The 19,998-nt window shown below is 38.8% G+C and overlaps 1 protein-coding gene across 1 annotated transcript in view; it reads left to right on the forward strand.

Moving 5' to 3' along the window:
- CHRDL2 (chordin like 2) overlaps positions 1 to 19,998 on the forward strand; it is a 714,636-nt gene that overhangs the window by 664,505 nt on the left and 30,133 nt on the right. The window contains exon 10 of the mRNA XM_044072677.1: positions 19,901 to 19,993. Coding sequence (XP_043928612.1) covers positions 19,901 to 19,993 — 93 coding nt within the window. The remainder of the gene's footprint in view (positions 1 to 19,900; positions 19,994 to 19,998) is intronic.

A 19,998-nucleotide genomic window follows, 5' to 3' on the forward strand; every position in this document is an offset into this window, starting at 1 on the left:
TTTAGTTTCAAATCTCTTTTGTCTTATTTTCATAAAGATCTTATAATCATTATTATTCAGTACTGTTGATCTCCAGTTTTTTAATTGTCTTCTATCTTCCTTCTTCCATATGAATTAAGTATTCTACTATATAATTTTTTGTACATAAAACCTTCATTTAGCCATTCAATTAAAATCTTTAAAAATATTGTTTCTCAATCCCTTAAAATTGTATACATTTCATAGGTTCATAGGAGGTTACTAGGCTAATGGCCCTAGCACCCTTACAAGCCTAGCCAAGGTCAAACCTTGTTCCCTTAAGGGTCTAGAGATATGGTCTATGTTATAAGCAGATCTAAATCATCACCGACTGCCCCTATCCAAGAGGGACACACCCCCTGTGGTGAATTTCCAGTTTTCTATCCAACTGACCAAGTTATGCTTAAAAAGGGTTAACAAGGGGCTCTGTTTAACCTGTATTGGAAGTTTATTCCTGAGGACAGGCAACCTCTGCGGGACATATCTGTCTCTCCAGCAAGTCCTGTTGATATCATATGCTAGGTTAAGGTCCACAGAGTGAGTGAATCATGTACCATTTGATTATAAATGTGTAGCATTTACATTAAGGCAGGATCAGAGGGTGCTCTGTATGCAAGGCACAGGTCATCTCTGGGTAGTCTATAAGAGACAGAGTGTAGTGACAGTGATTTCAGTTTGTCCAGGTAAGACATGCTGAAAACCCTGAATTTTCTTTGTGAGGAACCTCTGATGTCTGTCCAGTTGCTGCAGGTGCCTGTTTAGATACATACCAAAGGGAGCAAGTACTCTATTATTAGCCTGATGAGGGAAGAATGCAAGGGGTTATAACCTCTTTTGTTCTGAAAGCTATGCCCTTGCTTATGAGGTGAGCAACATAGAATGCCTTTCTTACCACTGTGGAGACATGGTGATCAAATGTAAGGTTGCTGTCAACCTGTGTGCCCAAATCCTTCATCACTGATTTAGAGCTTATTAATATGGTAATCTGCAGGAACATCGCCTTTGCCAAAGGGGACAATAATGAATTTTTTGCATTGACTTTAAGACCATGACATTAGCACCATTCATTGGTTTGCATAAGTCCTTCTTGTAGATTGTTGACATAATTTCGGGACTTGATGACCACTCCCAGTTTGCAGTCATCAGCAAACTTTGCCAGCCACAGATCTTTTGTTTTTTCCTGTACTTCTGAGAAGTAGATTCCAGACAATGGGGACCCCAGCACAATCCCTGTGGAACACCACTGGTAATGAGTCTGCTGGTGGAGGTGGAGTCCTCAGTTTTGACTGTATGTGTTCTGTTGTTGAGCCTGTTTGCAACCCACCTGACAATATATGGGTTGATCCCCAGCTGGGCGAGTTTTTCAATAATGCCTGAGTAAGAAATTGTGTCAAAGGCCTTGGTCAAGTCTAGGTAAGCTGTGTGTACAGATTTGCCTTTGTCCAGGGCTTTGGTGACAGTCTCAAAGAAGTCCATCAGGTTCAACAGGCAGGATCTCCCATTAACAAAAAACAACTGGGTTTGGTCAAGTGTTTGAAGGTCTCCTGTATTCTTTTTGATAAGGTCCATGATGATTCTCTCCATGACTTTTCAGATAAGGCTGGTTAGACTAATGGGTCTATAGTTCCCAGGGTTGGTGTTTGCACCCCATTTGTGCAAGGGGATGATGGTAACTGTTTTCCATTCAGCATGGACAAAACCAATTCCTAGGCTGTGGTTGCAAAGAGTAGTCACTGGTGTTGCTAACTCCTGTTTCAAACAATTGAGAACGCAGCCTGGGATGTTATCAGGTCCCAGAGAGTTTGTGTTTTTGGCCTTGGAGAGAACAGTAAAAACCTGCTCTTTAGAGATACTAGATGGAGAATAAGTGATAGGAATGTTTTGGGGTGTATATGGCGGGGACAGGGGGAGAAGTTTTCACTGAACCTGTCTGCTAGCAGCTCGGCTATTTCCACTGCTTCAGTTTATTGGTACCATCCACTACCAGTTCAGTGCAAATCTGGGCTTTTCCTTTAAGGTTTCAGATGTAGGTAAAGAATGCCTTATGGTTATCCTTAGCTAGGGTTGCTAATCTAGATTTATAGTTTGCCTTGGAGGACTTTATAAGATGCATTATCTATTTGTTTAAGCTGAAAAGGGTTTGCTTCCAATTTTGAGATTGTTCCTTCTTGCTCTTAGCAAGTTCTTCCTCTTATTACATAACCTGTTTATGGTGAATGTCCACCAGGCAGGATTGATTTTAATTTAGGATCTTGCTTTAGTCCTTTCAGGAATGGCTGAGTCAGTAGAACTGTATAGATCCTTATACAATGCATTGATGTATATCCCAGTATAGGTGTCCTTGTCGTTAGTGGGGACAGGAGCTTTGAAGCTGTTAATGTCTTCTAGTAAGAGGCTGTAGTTGACTTTGGAGAAGTTTTTTTGCCTATTTCTCCTGGGGGGGGGGGGGTTCTGATGCTATTGTTACTTCGAAAGAGACTGATTTATGATCATACTTTACCAGGGAGGGTTGCACACTTGTGGTGGTGCACTGTTCTACCATGTTGGTGAGTACCAAGTCTAAAATGTTTGGGCCCCTTGTGGGCATGCCAACTATCTGCTCCAAGGCATTTGAGTTAACAAAGTCCAAGAACCTTTGTGCATGTGTGTTTGTACATGTAGAATTTACCCAGCCTATGGACAGGCAGTTAAAGTCACCCATAACCAGGGTACTTGGTTGTATTTTGAGCGACTCAAGTAGATCCAAGTAGGCAGTGTGGATATCATGATTTATGGAGGGGGATCTGTAGCTGGTGATGACTAGGAGAGAGAGAGAGGTCTTTCCTATAGTTATTTGCACATGGAGTAACTTTAGGGAATCATTCTGTTTAACCAGTCTGGAGGTGTATTTATCTTTGATGAATATTGATACTCCTCCTCCTTTAGTTTTCATATGATCATTTTGTGGTCTGAATTTGTGGAAGGCATTATATCCTGGTATGTCTGGGGTGCTTTCTGTGGCCTTGAACCAGGTCTCTTTGACTTCACAGATGTCTGCATCTTCCAAGGTGAGGAGTGCTTCCAGTGAGTGCAGTTTCAGATTTAGACTCCTAGTGTTTAGCAGCATAACCTTATGGTTGTTTTTTTGAGGATAGTTTTACATTAGAATTTTGTTTTTGTGACATTGCCTAAAAAGGTACTATGGGGGAGGCAAGAGCCTTAGCAAGTAGTTGAAAGCCCAGAGGTGACAGGTGGACACCAATTCTGCCAAAGCATCGTGGTCTATCAACTATATCATCCCATGATGACAGGTACTGGATCCCTTTAGAATGACCCCAGAAACTAAGCCAATTGTTGAAGTCAATCATTTTTTGGCTATATTGAGACATCATCCTAGGTGAAGGAAGAATGCTGCTTAAGGCTAGGGACATACCTATCTGGGACACACAATCAGTCATGTCTCTCTTCATATAGTCCAGTGAGCTACATCTCAAGTTGTTCACACCAACATAAACTATGACAGACTCATACCAGGGCCTATTGTTGAGAGACTTGAGTGCATGTGTGATGTGGCAGATCCTGGCACCTAACAGACAGCTGACCGTGACTTTTTCCTTATCCAACCTGGTTAGTGGGACATCTGTGTGTCTTACAATTGGGTCACCTATGACTAAAACATTTGCTTTTGTGTTTTGCTTTAGGGGCATGTTTGGTGAGACACTGGTGCATGTGTTTGTATGTGTCCTATGATTTGCTGGGAATGTATTAAGTGAAGTGTGTTTATGTTTGGGAGGTCTCTGATTTTTAGATAGCCTTCTAGTGAGAACCTCTGTATATATAGGTTTGGGTGTTGTGTGTGTAGATGGTACAGGAGGTGAGGTGTGTGACCTGACAACTTGCTTAGTAGCTGATATAGTGATTTGTAAGTGAGAGACCCTAGATTCTAGACTCTTAATATAGATGCATTTCTCACATATTGAATTTGTGTGACTTAAGAGAAGTGGGTTGTCAGTGTAAATGAGGAAATTGCTACATTGCCTCAAGACGCCCATGATGATCTGACTGGCTGAAGAAATGTGGAAAATTGTCTGTTTATGATGCTAGGTGAAGTGCTGCAGTCAGTAACAAGGAGGGATTAGAAAGACCAGATATGCCTAAGAGACAAGGAAAAGTTCTAAACTACAAGGATCTTAATGGGTAAGACTTGTGGAGGAATCTCAGAGGATCAGCTGAGTGTCAAAGTGGACAGTGAAGCACAACATTGAGAAACCTCTGATGGAGCACAAGTAGTTGAGTAAGAGAAAATTATCTAAGTGTTTGTGTCTATAACAGCCAATGGTATCCTCCACTACAAGGTAATGCATGATTATGCAGGTGGTGCGCACCACACAGACCCAAGCTAATGAGAGCAACAAGTAGCAATGAAATTAAACTGCTATCAAACACTCTAAACAATAGTAGCACACTACACTGGGCCCTAGGCTAACAATCTCTGCTCAGACAGGTTCATAGCCACACTCTACTCTCACTAAGGTGTAGGCGGAGGCCCTCTTTTGTGGAGGAAAGCTGGATTAGTGCTCAGAATTTGTAAAAATAGACTGGGTCCAGCAAATCTGAACCAAGTCTATGGTAGGCTAAAATTGCAGGAAACAGCAACAATACAGTAAAATGCAGTTCACAAATAACAACACACATTGAAATATAATGCAAGAAGTGCAGATCAAGTAAGAATGATACTTATTTGTCAAAAGCAGGTAGTAGATGCTTCAGATAACACAACAATTTTATTTCTTGCTGCTAACCTCTAATTTAACCAAAGGGAAAGTCAAGACTGAGACTTATTCCAGCAATTTCCAACTCAGATGGGTCCTTGGATGCACACATCTGCCACAGGGGTGCAGGGGGTCTTCTTAATGTAAGATAGCTGGTTTTAGTGCTCAAATGATACCAAACAGTCTAGATTCAGCAAGCTTGAATCTAGCCAATGCTATAAAATGCAAAAGTACAGAAATTCAAAGTGCAGAAAATCACAGTCACAATAGCAAAAATAGTTTAAATAAAGCAGCAATTCAGTATAATACCCCCACAAGAGTGTAGACCACAAATCTTCCTGTTGTGAAATAACTGGTCTGTTACCAGAAAAAGTCACTTAGAATAACAGGCACAATAAGCCTTCAACCAGCAAGTCCCAGCTTAGAGGGGTGTAGGCTAGCCTCTCCTGCCACAAACGTCTAGACCACAAATCTTCCTAATGTAAAATAACTGTTTTGGAACCCAAGTACTTAAACCAAAACAAAGACACTTTGTAACAGGAACAATAAGTCTTCACCAGCAATTTCCAGCTTAGAAGGGTGTTGGCTACACTCTCCCGCCACAATAGTCTCAACCACAAACCTTCCTAATGTAAAATAACTGGTTTAGAGCCCAAGTGCTTAAACCAGACCTAAGATACTTTCAGAATAATAGACACAATAAGCCTCCAACCAGCAATTACCAGCTTAGGAGAGTGTAGGCTATCTTTTCCTGCCACAAGAGTTTATATCACAAATCTTTCTAATGTAAAATAATTGGTTTGGAACCCAAGTGCTTAAACCAGAACAATGACATTTAGAACAGCAGCCATAATAAGCCTTCATCAGCAATTCTTAGCTCAGAAGGGCAGAGGCTACCCTCTCCTCCCACAAGAGTCTAGACCACAAGCCTTCTTAATATAAAATAACTGGCCTGAAGCACAGGTGCTTAAACCAAACTAAGAGGTTTAGAATAAGATTTACAGTTTAATCAGGCTACTAACAAGCAGTAAGAAATGCAGCAGAATAAATGCAATTAAGTACTTTTAAGAACAAGCAGCAAAAGCAAAATGAAGTAATAAAGTAGGAAGAAACACAAATACAGTAAATTAATAAAGTGCATGTTTGAAAGTTAATTGAGAAGGGAGGAAACAAAAGATAATTCAAGGTTATGAAACTAAGGTGGTGGGCCTTCCCAACTGACCTATTTGTACTCAGTAGAATAAGCTGATGAGATGGGACTGGGAGGAGTGTCCAAAATCAAATTTATAGTGGGGGCCAGGGGCGGCTCATGCTATAGGACTGCAGGACTGCAGACACCCTTACCTGTAAAAAGAATAAAATAATTGCACCCCCCCACTGTATAAAATAAAAAATAAAAACATTCACGAGTCCCAGAACTCCACGCATACGTGTTTAGTTCCTGATTGCTGTGGTAGGCAGTCCAGAACTCCATGCATGCATGCGTGCTTAGTTCCTGAACTCCAGACTGCTCTGTTAGGCAGTCCAGATAGGGAAGGAAGGGAACTCTACCCTGCCAGCCCAGAAGTCTGTGCGGTGACAACCGCACAAACACTGGACTGCATTGCCCGCAGGCTGGGGGCTGCAGTCTACTCACGTCAAAACCCAGAACAGCCTGCTATGGAGGACAGACAGATGATTAGGCTGCTTAGCTTGAAGAGGACAGAAGCAGGCCACTACAGAGGATCAGATCTGCAGGTATTGTGTGTGTGAAATTCCCCAGTTGCTACATGGTGGTGGGTAGAGAATAAGGCTTGAACCCTGCACCTTGGTCCCAACTGGCAAGAGCCTGAATTCCCTACCCACCACCATTTGTAAAACATTTTCAGATTTTTGCCTCATATTTGTTCTGTTCTGTTCTTCATAAAATCTGTGGTTTTTGTATTTTTGTTACTTAGCAGTGGTAACATTGCTGCCTGACAGCTACAGATTGTCTGGTTTGATTTGTGGCTGGGGTGCCTTCTGTGTGTAGTCTGCATGTCCTCCCTGTGATTGTGTGAGTTTGCTCTGGTGTCCTCAATAGATATTTGTCCCTATTTTTTGGACTGTATCCCCCCATTATTGGCTTCGTCCAGGTTTTTTGTGTCAAGGTTGAGAGCTATGGTGATAACTGAACTTAATGAATATGTTTGGGAGCTGTATTCCCCCATTATTGGCTTTCTTCAGGTGTTTTGTGCTATGATGTTGACAGCTATGGTGAGAACTGAATTCACTAAATGGTAGCCATTTAAGTTTCAGTCTTCCTTTTTTTCATAAAACAGATGATTTGGCATAGTGGTATGTTGCTCTGACTGTTTTGCACCGGGTCCTGGGTTCAATACTTGGCAGTGAAATGTATGGTCATAACACAGCCTTCTTTTCTTCTAACAACTTTCCAACATTTTACAAGCAATGTTTAAAATGTGTCCCTGTTTTCTGGTCTTTTTCCCCCCTTAAATTTTGGATTTTTCCAGATTTCTTGTGCTGCAAAGTTCAGAGATGCAGCTGAGTGTGAAGTAGATTTTACAAGAAGCTGAGAGCTGCAGGGGAACAAAAGTTTAGTGCTGCTTATGCCAAGTCTGCTTGTGTTGTTAATAGCACAATAGGTAGTGTACTTGCTTTTGATGCAGAAGGCTGTGAGTTCTACTCCCACAGTAGGTCGATGCATTGCTGATACTGTACTGTATTGTAAAAGGGGTGGATGCTGCAGTCCTCTTTGGTGAAGATACCTAGTAACTATGAACCTGTTATCAGTTTGCCATCCTTTGCCTATTGCAATATTACTAACTTATTATTTTTTTAATGCAACTTAGGCAATTTATTCCTCAAGGGCAACAGGCACTTTATTTGTAGATGAAACAATGAAATATAAAGTTGCTTGCTAGCAGCAACCTCTTCATTAGTTACAGATTTCTTTAATGTGGAATTATTTAGATGACTTTTACTTCTTCAGAGATTGAGCATATTTACTGATACTGGTGGACTGTAAAAGTTTGAGTAGACTTTTATGACAGAAATGTTCTGAATTGGGCAGTTTTGTCATTATTGGTGCATGCATTTTGTTTCATTGTTTACTGGAAAAAATGTTCTGAATTGAGCAATTTTGTCATTATTGGCGCATGCATTTTGTTTAATTGTTTACTGGAAAAATGTTCAAACAAATTTAAAATGCCCTCTAACAACTGTACTATATTGTACAAGCAATATAATTTAATACAATCAGGAAGGTGTTTCAAAAACAAAGTATGTTTCGTGTGCAAGGGGCCTATGATTTGAAAACAGCCCAAAGTTAATCTTTATCTGCCACTGGCAAAATATATTTTCTTTGAATGTGGGTTTCAATGCTGTTTCAATGAATGTGAGTTTCAAGGGCAGAGAAGTTTTAATGCTAAGTCTGTTTTCATTGTGAGAGTGCATTGCTTTATTTAGCAGATGTCTTAGTGTTTGTGCTGTAAAATGCAAAATAAAACTTTCAAATGAAGTCCAAATCATCGTAGAAGTAAAGCAGTATGCACATTAGTGTTTATGGAAAATGGGGTGAAATAGCCAAGTAATGGTTCATTGGAATGGCTGCAGGGGGGGGGCTCCATTCAACCATGATTTTGTGAGGGGCAAGGGCGGCAAACTCAAAGACAGCCCCAGCTGAACTATACCTCTCAACTGTCCAGATTTTTACAGAATCAATAGATTTTTGCTTCTTATTTTTAGTTTGTTTCTCATAAAATGTGTGGTTTTCTGGTAAATAATTTAGGAATTAAGTCACTAAATAATGACAGACACTGAGTTTCAGACTTCATAACCTTCTGAAAAATGCATGCTAAAGCAAGACCTATTAGTCTATCAATTGTCTCAGTTTATACAACAATTTATAGTACTGTTTATATGTTCCCCCAGCATATTTGGCCTTGTCCAGATTTCCTGCATTAACAGGTTGAGAGGTACATGCAAATAAATTGCTTTATAGAATTAAGCATATCCAGACCTCTTGACTGTCCCCAGTTTTTTCTCAAAATGTTACTCTTCCCCTAATAATACCGCCGCAAAATGGCAATTTTGGAAGAAAACATGGAGGTCTTACAATTAAGAAATAACTGTAATAATGAGAGTTATAGATTACTTTTATTTCAGAAATGCATGTAGATTCTTTTATTTTGTTAGCTGCTCAAGTTAGCAGTACTAATATTAAAAAACTGTCTCTTCTTTGACAGGTTCCCAGCTGTATTGTGTGGCTATTTTATATTTTTGCATCACATTTTTGGTCCATTTTTCATAAAATTGTGTTTTTTTTTTGGCAAATTAGTGGCAAATCCTTAAAGACTGAAGTTAGAAAATAATGACAGATATTTGAGTTTCAGATTTCATACATTTTAGAAAATTCATACTAATGCAAAACCTACTATTCTATTATCTTTCTAAGTTTATAAGAGAAATATTTAAAAATTTTCCTTATTTTTGGGCCTTTATCCCACTTCCATGTATGGCTCTGTCCATATTTCTTGTTCTGAGGTTAAGAGGTATGACAAATGTGTCAGGGCTATCACAGTCAGCCAGAGACATTTCAAATTGTGACATACTTGTTGCACCCCACTCCCCCATGTAGTGACTCTGGATGTGTCCAATCAAGGCAAGGAGCAGTTATGCAGTGTAAATGTGCAGAGTATCCCCCCAACCAAGGTCGACACAATTGCTACTTTTATTCTGTCCTTGATTTTGCAGAATGTTCTGGTTTCTGTCATATTTTTATACTGTTGATTTATGCTTATTATTACTCAAAGTGCCTGTTGCTCTGTGTTTAAGTAGCAATGCTTTAATGATGATCAGGTAAGCTTGTCTGATTGTAAGATACAAGTAAGCTTTAATAAGCATACTGTTAAAGAATTGTCAACATTGAAATGCATATGACAGTAGTTGTAATAAAGGACAAGATTACATTATTTTAAGATGCTAATTACATTTGTTGGAGACTTGCAGTCATCTTTGCAGGCTTTACCTGTAAACCAAACAGAATGCCAATCTATCATGTGTGGTCCATTACCTGTACAGTAACCCTTTAAGCAATGTATCTTGAGCTTGTTTCTTGTTTGCTTTTTATTTTTTACTTTGATCATGTTTTCCCCATGAAAAAAAGTAGATAGTTGTCAAGCAGCAGGTCTTTTTTGGATAAGAAACATTTTTACAAGTGAGGGTATCACCGAAATTGCTACTTTCAGCATGTTACTTGGTACTTTAATAAAGCTGAATATAAATTATAATAAGAACTGCAGTGCAAGGAGAAGTGGTTTGAGTTGAGTGCTGCTTGTTTTTCTTATACTTGATTTTGACTGGCATTCCAGTAATGTATTTAAAAAGTAATTTATTTTTTCATGCCTCACAACTTTTTTGTTTCCATCTAGATATTAAGCAAGCTGTCATGCAGCCAATGCATTGAAATATATATTTTTTCTACACTTCAGTTTGTCTTGATTGGACTCTCATAATGATGGTTTGGCACCCAGGGCAGCGTATTTAACAAAAGTTACAGTTTTTGTGGTTTTGAGCATAGCTCCTCCCCTTTCTAGTTGGTCACACCCCTTCCAATTGACCCCACCAATTCACCTGTCTCCTGCAGCCCCCCTTTGATTTGAAGTCACCAGCTGCCACTGGTGGGGGCAGGCAAGTCAAAAGCCACCAAGTTTCATATCCTATTCCATCTGGTCGTACAGCCAAATCTATATTTACTTGCCCTAATACTTTATCTAGCTTATTTAAAGAAATCTCCTTTTCCAACTATTTATTCTCTTTCCCTGTTAACATTTTTACTTTCCATGTTTTTATACCACCTTCTTTTTTTCTTGAAACATATCTTGTACATGTTGCACTATACTATTCATAATCTTTTCCTGAGTTCTTTCTGTTCCCTCTTTTACATATTTTCTCTCATTATATCTACTTAAGTAACTTGATACTTTTTCTTTTCCTTGTAAAACATATGTTTGCTTATATAACAATTCTTGTATTTTTTAGTAATTTCTTTCATATAATTCTACTTCTTTGTAAAAGTACTTTATATCATTATGTTCTAAATCTTCCATAGCATTATATGCTCTTTTCTATTTTACCTTCTCTGCTTTTGTCACATCATATTGCAACTGCAAAAAATATTTTTCCCAAAATATCATCCATTGTTCAGACCAATTGTAACAAAGTTTTCTCATAGTAATTTGATCTTGTTGTCATGATGTAATAAATTTGTATTTTCTTATGTATACTACATTTTGTTTACTTTATTGATTATTGTCATTTGTGCATTAAAATTTACTGTTACTCATGAAGCTTTTATCCCTGGGCCTCCAGAAAAAAGGGTTTGTGTCCAGTCGGACTTTCCCGGTAAACAAATATTAAATAAATAAAATAAAAATCTTTCCATAACTGTATTACTAATGTCTTTCCTTCTTCAATCCATGCTTTCTCCTTTATCCTTTTTTATTTCTTTGCCTGTTTTATATATTCCTTGTTTTCCTTTATCTCTAGCCATATTACAAGATGATCAGAGAATCCTGTCTCAACTATTTCCACATCTTCTATAACTAAATTTCTGATACTATTTCTATTTCAGGTATATACATACCTCTTTTGTAAGTACATTAATTTTTGTCCCAGAGTTTTAACTTACCAGATCTTATAACTTCTAACATTTTCTTATATCATATCCTTTCTTATCATGCTTAACTCTTAAATCACAATTAAAGTCTCCTGTTATTATAATATTCATATTTATCGGTACATAGTCAAAATGTGATGAACTAACCTTTTACCTTTCATTACAATTAGTATATATAACGTTATAATTCTATATACTTGTTCTTTCCATTTTAAATCTATAATGGTTAATCTTCCCATTTTTACTAAAGTTACAGCTAACATCTTTATTATATTTCTACAGCATACGGCTATTCCAGAACACCTCTCATTTCCCAAATTCCAGATGATCTTTCCACCCCATTGTTTCTCTGTTTGTAATCTTTATTCATCTGTTAAAAATCTTGTATTCTAATATAATTACATCTACAACCCATGTATTACAAGACTCCAAAATCCCTATTCCTCTTACTATATTCTTAATACTATTCACATTTGCAGAATGCACTCTAAAATTTTTATAGGTTCATAGGTAGGTACTAGGCTATCTTCCTAAGGGCCTATGTAAGCCTAGCCAAAAAGGTTCCCTGGCTTTTGCCACCCAAGAAAGTTATTTTTCTGTGCCCCTGTTGAGCAGAGCCACAGAAATGATCCCTGGGGTGAATTTCCTATTCCCCATCCACTCATCAAGATTTTTCTTGAAGAGTACTAATGAGGAACTCTGCTTGACATAGGCAGCTTGTTCCAGGGTCTCTGAGACAGGAATCTATCCCTCCAGTATGTTATATTTATTGTGGTGACAAGGTTTAGGCCCATAGAGCATGTATCTCAGAGGAATTGGGATTGCTTTAGTTGTAGCATGTCCAACAGCTCTGGGTTTGACATAGCTTTGTATGTTAGGCAGAGATTGCCTCGGAGTAGGTGATATGTTATGTTGTAAAGCTGGAGATTTTTGAGACGGTCAGTGTATGGCATCTGTTTGAGTCCTGTAATCCTTTTTGTGAGGTACTTCTGTGGTCTTTCCAGCTGTTGCAGATGTCTTGTGAGGTACATTCCAAAAGGGGCATTGTACTCAATAATGGGTCTAATGAGAGCTAAGTAGAGGGGAACAATGTCCTCTTTTTTCCTGGATGAGAACCCTTTCATGATTAGGTGTGCCACGTAGAAGGATTTCCTGACTACTGTGGTGATGTGATTATCAAAGGAGAGACTACTGTCCACCTGAGTCCCAAGGTCTCTTATCACACCTTCAGCATTAAGTGGACTGCCACCTATGTGGTAGTTCATGGGTACAGAGTTTTTTCCAAAGGGAATGACAATGCACTTTTTGGCATTCATGGGTACAGAGCTTTTTCCAAAGGGAATGACAATGCACTTTTTGGCGTTGAGCTTGAGGCCATGGCTCTGACACCAGGCATCTGTCTTAGTGCGGCCCTTGTGTAGGATGTCCATGTCATTTGGGGACTCAACTATGGCACTTAATTTGCTGTAATCTGCAAACTTCATCAGCCAGAGCCCCTCTGTGTTAGTCATTTTTGAAAGTCAAACTTTATGCCTCTATGGACAAACATGTATCATTATTTCAGGAATCAGTCATCAAGGACTTGCACTTTAAGAATTGCCAAGCCAGGATATTGAATCAGAACCTAACAGCTGAGGAACAAGAGGCATTTAAGAATTTGAAAAATAATACAAATATTGTAATTGTATTGTAATTGTACCAGCTGACAAGGGTGGGATGGTGGTGGTTATGGATACCGAATATTATATATCAGAAGAATATAGGCAGTTGAAGGATGCCAGACACTATATGTCTATGCCACTGGACCCCACCCTTTGTTTTTAAAAAGGAAATTGATTCATTTCTTGACTTGGCATGTGATGAGGGAGTGATCTCATTATATACTAAACAACTGTTGATAGTTGATGATCCCCAAAAACAAATCCTCTGTTACCCAAAATTCACAAAAAATTGGATAAGCCACTGGGAAGGTTGATTGTGTCTGGTATTGGCTCCCTTACTGAACCTCTTTCAGTCTTCTTGACCTAATATCTGCAGCCTTTGTTAAGGACAGTTAGATCAAGAATTCAGGATACGACTGAATTTCTTAGAATAATAGAAGATTCTCAGTTAGAGTCACATTGGTTGCTGTGCACATTAGATGTGATGGCATTATATACCAGTATCCCTCACTGGGCTGGTTTAGAAGCTATCAAATATTTGTTGGAGAAAGTGGATATTTATCCACCGGGCTTCAACACATTGTTAATATGCATGGCAGAACATGTGTTAACCAAAAAATGTTTTATACTTTCAGAGAGACTGTTATTGGCAAGTTCAGGGAAACGCTATGGGGGCATCATTTGCCCCCATATATGCCGATTTGTTTATGGGTTATATAAAGGATTTGCTTATATATGACAACGCACACAATATTTTTTTACCCAAAATAGATACCTGGAGAAGATATCTTGAAGACTGTTGGTTAATCTGGCATGGTGATGAAACATACTTACTGGAGTTTGTTCAATACCTCAATGAAAACAAGTGGGGAATTGAATTCACTCTTAATATGGATATGCAACGGATACATTTTTTGGATGTAACAGTTACAAGAAATAATGATAATACATTGTCATCCAAGATATTTCATAAATATCCACAATATAACAGTTTGCTGTATGCTACTAATTTACACCCATGCCATGTTATTGAAAATATACTAAAGTTTCAATTTTTACAGGTTAAAAGAATTTGCTCTACTATAGATAGTTATGAACATTTTGAGGAGGATCTCACACAGAGATTTTTGGTTAGGGGATATCAACATAGTAATATCATATCAGCTAGAAAGTGGGTGGCTGGTCGAGATAGGTCTGAAATGTTGAAATATAATCGGAAAAGGTGTGGTGATGGAAACATCATTAGGTTTGTCACCATGTATGGTAGGAATATTGACATCATTAAGGACACTATAAATCAAAATTGGAACATTCTGTTGGCTAATGAAGAACTGTCTAGTTTGCTTACAGACAAATGACAATTTTCATATCTGAGAGGGCGGATATTGGGCTCTTATTTTAACCTCTATAAATGGGGTAATAGGGGCCGATGTATGGGCCAACAGCTTACTTTGACTGGTGAGAAATTATTTGGATCATTCCTGTGTAGTCACTGTTCATTATGTAGACATATGTTAAAAACAAAACAATTTTCTAGTAAAAATACAAGTAGAGTATATGACATTGTTTTTTTTGCCAACTGTAGATTGGACTGGCTGGTATATTTAGCCACTTGTTCATGTTCTGCCTTTTATGTAGGACAGACTTTGAGATCTTTGCATATTCGTATGTCTGAACATTTAAGTGACATTAGTTATAAACGCAGATCAAACACCCTATATAAACATACTCTTAAACATAGTAATGCTAAATTTCATTTTATGATTATAGACAAAATATGGGGGGACAGGACAAACAAATCAAGGTGGCATACAATGTTAAATAAAAAGGAGAGGGGCTGGATCATTAAACTTGGGGGTTTATTTTCTCCTGGGCTTAATGATCACTTATAATGTGTGTATTGATATACAGCCCTGATTTTGATGGTTGTTGTTGCTTTAAATGTTAATTTATCAGGGTATAAATGATAATGATTTGTGCTTTTGTATATATCACTGAAGAACGCAAAGGTGCCGGAACCTGTCTGATTCTATATGGTGTTGCCACAATAAAGAAGTTTAGACTTACTAATATGGTGCCGGCTTCATTTTTTGAATAACATTGAGGACTTTTGGCCTTTGCACCAGCCTTACTTGCAGGGGGGGCTGTTCTTGAATTTGTCCTCTGTGTTAGCCCATACTTCAGAGGAGTAGATACCAGACAGGAGAGAAGCCAGGACTGAACCCTGTGGTATTCCACTTGTGACTGGTTTGAAGTCAGATTTGGAGTCTGCAACTTTTACAATGTGGATTATGTCAGTGAGCCAGTTGGTGACCCATCTTGTGAAGCATGGATTTATACCCAGTTTAGTGAGTTTATCTATAATTCCATAATGGGGGATGGTGTTAAAAGCCTTGTCGAGGTCCAGATAGGCTGTGTGAACTGCCTTACCCTCGTCTATGGCTTTGGTGACTGTTTCAAAAAGTCGATCAGGTTCAGGAGGCCTGATCTGCCTTTCACAAACCTAAACTGGGTGGGGTCCAGAGTTTGAAGGTTGCCAATGTCTTTGTTTATGAGTTCTATGATGATACGTTCATTGGCCTTCCAGACCAGGCTCGTCAGGCTAATAGGGTGATAGTTCTCGGGGTCCATGGTGGCTCCCCCTTTGTGGAGTGGTATAACTGTTGCTGTGCACCATTCAGTGGTTACAAAGCCTGATATGAGGCTATGACTGAACATTCTGAAGTTCATGTAGAACACAGCCAGCTTTGAGTGAGGGAGTTGGTACAAAAGTAGTTTTCCCAGTTAATGGTGGGGTGGTTGAAATCTCCCATTATTAGGGTGTTTGGGTGAACCCTAATATTTTCCAGTATATCAAGAAAGGAGGAGTGGGAATCCTGGGGAATGGTGGGGAATCTGTAGCAAGCTACAATTTGGATTGCAGTTTTGCCCAGATTTAGTTGCACTTGGATAATTTCAGATGCATTAGGTTGGGCAACTAGCTTGGAGTTTTGGATATCCTTAATGAATCTAGACACACATCCGTCTTTGGTGTTCCGGTCCAGGTTAGATGGCTGAAAGGTATGGTATGAGTTATAGCCTGGTAATGCAGAGGTGCTCTCTGGAGTCTTAAACCAGGTCTCAGTCACTGCATAGCTATCGATGCTCTCCATTTTAAGGAGTGCCTCGACTGAGTGCATTTTGAAGTTTAGACTTCTAGCATTGAGTACCCTCAGTTTTGCTTGCCTGTACCTGTTATGGTGGTGGGTTTATCATTTGAACCTTTCCTAAAAAAAGGCACTATAGGGGCAGCAAGAGCCTTTGCCAGTATCCAGAATCCCAGGGGTGACAGGTGCAGGCCATCTCTGGCAAAGCATTGTGGCCTGTTGACAATGTTGTCCCAGGCAGACAGATACTGGATCCCCTTAGAATGACACCAGAAGCTTAGTCAATTGTTGAAGTCAATCATTTTGTCCTTGTACTGTGGTATAATTCTGGGCAAATGTAGGATGCTACTCAGGACTAGGGTCATACCTGCCTTGATTACAAGATCAGAGAGCTCTTCCATGTCTCTTTTCATGTAGTCCAGGGAGGTACATCTCAGGTCATTCACACCAACATGGACAATGACAGAGTCATATTTGTACTTGTTGTGGAGTGACCTGAGTGTGTGGGTTATGTGGCAAATCCTGGCACCCAATAGGCAACTAACAGTAACCTTCTCCTTGTTTAGTCTGGTGAGTGGAACATTACCTAACTATAGAGTCACCTATGACTAATGTGTTGGGTATGTTGTTTTGCCTTATGGGCTGTGGTTGAGTGGCACACTGAGTTTGTGGGTTATGTGTCTTTTGGGTTGCGTTGAGGGGTGGAGGTTGCCTGCGTTTCTGCTTTGGAGGTCTTTGTTGCTTGGGCAGAGAATTATTGAGAGCCTCCGTGAATGTTTTTGTGTTTCTATCTGTGGGTTCTGGTGGTGTAGGTTTAGTGAGACTATGTGATGAGTGTGATGTGGTGCAAGTGTTAACCTTCTCCTCTTGACTGACAAGTTCAGTCCTGGTTGGAGAGAGCTTTGCCTCCAGTTTGGCTAGATAAGTGCATCTCTCACAGGTTGTAATGTTGGAAATGAAGAATGCTTGCTGTTGAGAAGTCCCTAAATTCAGAAGTATTTACATGGGAAGTACCACCATTTTTAAAGGAAATGATGATTAATTTATGGTCTGATTTAACAAGGTAGGATGTTGTATGTGGAGCTATGCAAGAAGTGGCCATATATAAATATATGTATATATAAAATACAGCAGGTCTTTGGCTAACGAAGTTCACAGATGACTACACACTAAGTGCCAACTGACATTCTACAAAGGGGCCTCACTGAGACTGATGCTTGGTGTTAAAGTCATGGCCTCAAGCTCAGTGCCAAGAAGTGCATTGTCATCCCCTTTGGGAAAAACACTGTACCCATGAACTACCATATAGGCGGTAGCCTACTAAATACCGAAAGTGTGATAAGAGACCTTGGGAGACAGGTGGACAGTAGTCTCTCCTTTGATAATCACATCGCCACAGTAGTCAGGAAATCCTTCTCTGTGGTACACCTCATCACAAAGAGGTTCACCTCCAGAAAAAAAGAGGTCATTGTTCCTCTCTACTCATCCTTCACTATAGAGTACAATGCCCAATTTGTCATGTACCTCGCAAGACATCTACAACTACTAGAAAGGCCACAGAAATACCTCACTAAGAGGATTACCTGCCTCAAACAGATGCCATATGCAGACTGTCTCAAAAACCTCCAGCTCTACTCCATCGTTTATCACCTACTCAGAGGCGACCTCTGTCTAACATACAAAGCCATGTCAAACCCAGATCTGTTGGACATGCTACACTTAAAGAAACCCCAATCCCTCCGAGCCACATGCTCCAGGGACCTAAACCTTGCCATCACAATAAACAGAACATGCTGGAGGAACAGATTCCTGTCCCAGAGACCTCCCATGCTCTGCAACAGACTACCCATTTATGTCAAGCAAAGCTCCTCATTAGCCCTCTTTAAGAAAAATCTTGACAATTGGATGGGAAATAGGAAATTCACCCCGGGGATCACTTCTGTGGCTCTGTTAGACAGGGAAGCAGGAAAATAACTTTCTTGGGTGGCAAAAGCCAGTCAATTTTTTTGACTAGGCTTATATAGGTCCCAGGTTCGATAGCCTAGTACCTACCCATAAACCTCTGAACCTATGATATTTGTGGAGGACTGGATCAGGGATACTGGGGACATTAGTAGGATGGTTAACTATATGTAAGAGAATTAGCATTTATAATGTCCAGGAAGTCATGGGCATGCTGACCATTGACAATGTAGATCAACAGTTTATTAATGATTAGTCGAAGTTCCTCAATATAAAGGTGTTTGGTTTGATGAGGATTTCAACTAATATATTAAGATAGGTCTTATGCTCAGACAGGGACATAGAGGGTATTCTATAACTAACTATGAAGTGGTATTTAGTCTTGTTTATTGTGATTTAGACATCTAGGAGTTCAAATGTGGTGTCCCAAGGAATCTGTTAGTGAGCTGACATCACTGACAAATAGTGATACTCCACAACTATCAGTAGGTCTGAATACATAATAGGCACTATACCCAGAAATGGAGGGTGTTCTTTCATTGCTCTGAAATTGTGTTTGTGCAACTACACATATAAAAATGTGTTAAAATTGCAGGAATGCCCTAGACATTTTTTGTTCAAACTCTATAAATCTTATTTCAATCCACTTTGCTACTGTTCTGTGAGTCTAGGATTTGATTATTTAGCATCTATTTTTATAATTATTTTATAATGAGAATCTTAAATGAATATTATTGTTTATTTTACCACATTCTCAATTTACCTTTACGTCCCAAGTCTGCACTTAGGCTTGTTTAAAATAAAAGTTGAAATTAAACTGAAACACCGCATATGAAATCAAAGGAGAGTAGAGGTTTTTTTTTTATGCAGAAGCTATGACTGAATAAATAAATACATAAATATCATTTCAGAGCTAAATTTATTTATTTATTTATTTTATTTTTCATTTGTTTACTGGGAAAGTCTGACTAGACACAGGTCCTTTTTCAGCGGAGTCCCCGGGAGAAAAGCTCCAGAAAAGTACAAATATGAAATATAGGTAGAAATACAAATACAAATTAGAAATACTTAACTGCAAATACAAATACAAATACATAAACATGTAAGAAAGAAGCAGTAAATTTTATATCAACATGTATGGGGGAAGCAACTTTGAAGTTACAGATTTAACAGACATTAACAAAACTATAGTAAGTAATTTACTTTTCTAGTAAATTAGGAATACATAAATTAATGAGTTTTCTAGTTAGAAGCATTCACATGAGGATTCAAGAAGCATACATCATCCATGGTAAAGTACAATTTGATGACATCATCCACAGTAAAGTGCAGTTTAGTGATACAGAAGGCTGTTTACCTATAGATGTTGTTATTATCAATGAGTTATTTTGCTTTACATTATTTTTAAGGGTAAATAATTAGTAGTAGTAGTGTTCCTAAAGAATAGGAAAAAGTACTCAGGGGCACCCACTACATGCATGAAAACCTGTTAAATGGTGTCTGCTGGAGACGTATCTATGTCAAATGACAGACTGTGAACAGTTCCAAAGTTCTGTCTGGAACCAGTACCATTGGTCATTCAATTAGAAGCTGTTGACTTGTCACCCATCTGAAAAACCTTCTATCCTGGTAAGTCATCACACTACTCTGCCATTTATCAAGTAAGCTAATATGTAAATGCTGCACTATTGTTTTCTTGTGCAGGAATCTTTCGCTTAGCAGATGTCAAGATGCTTGGAAGACAACAGTTCCAACAACAAGAACAGAATTTTCGACTCATGTCAAGGACAGATGAAGGTATG

This window comes from Protopterus annectens, chromosome 5.part0, assembly GCF_019279795.1.
Source record: "Protopterus annectens isolate FY-2018-M chromosome 5.part0, PAN1.0, whole genome shotgun sequence".
Classification (NCBI taxonomy): domain Eukaryota; kingdom Metazoa; phylum Chordata; order Ceratodontiformes; family Protopteridae; genus Protopterus; species Protopterus annectens.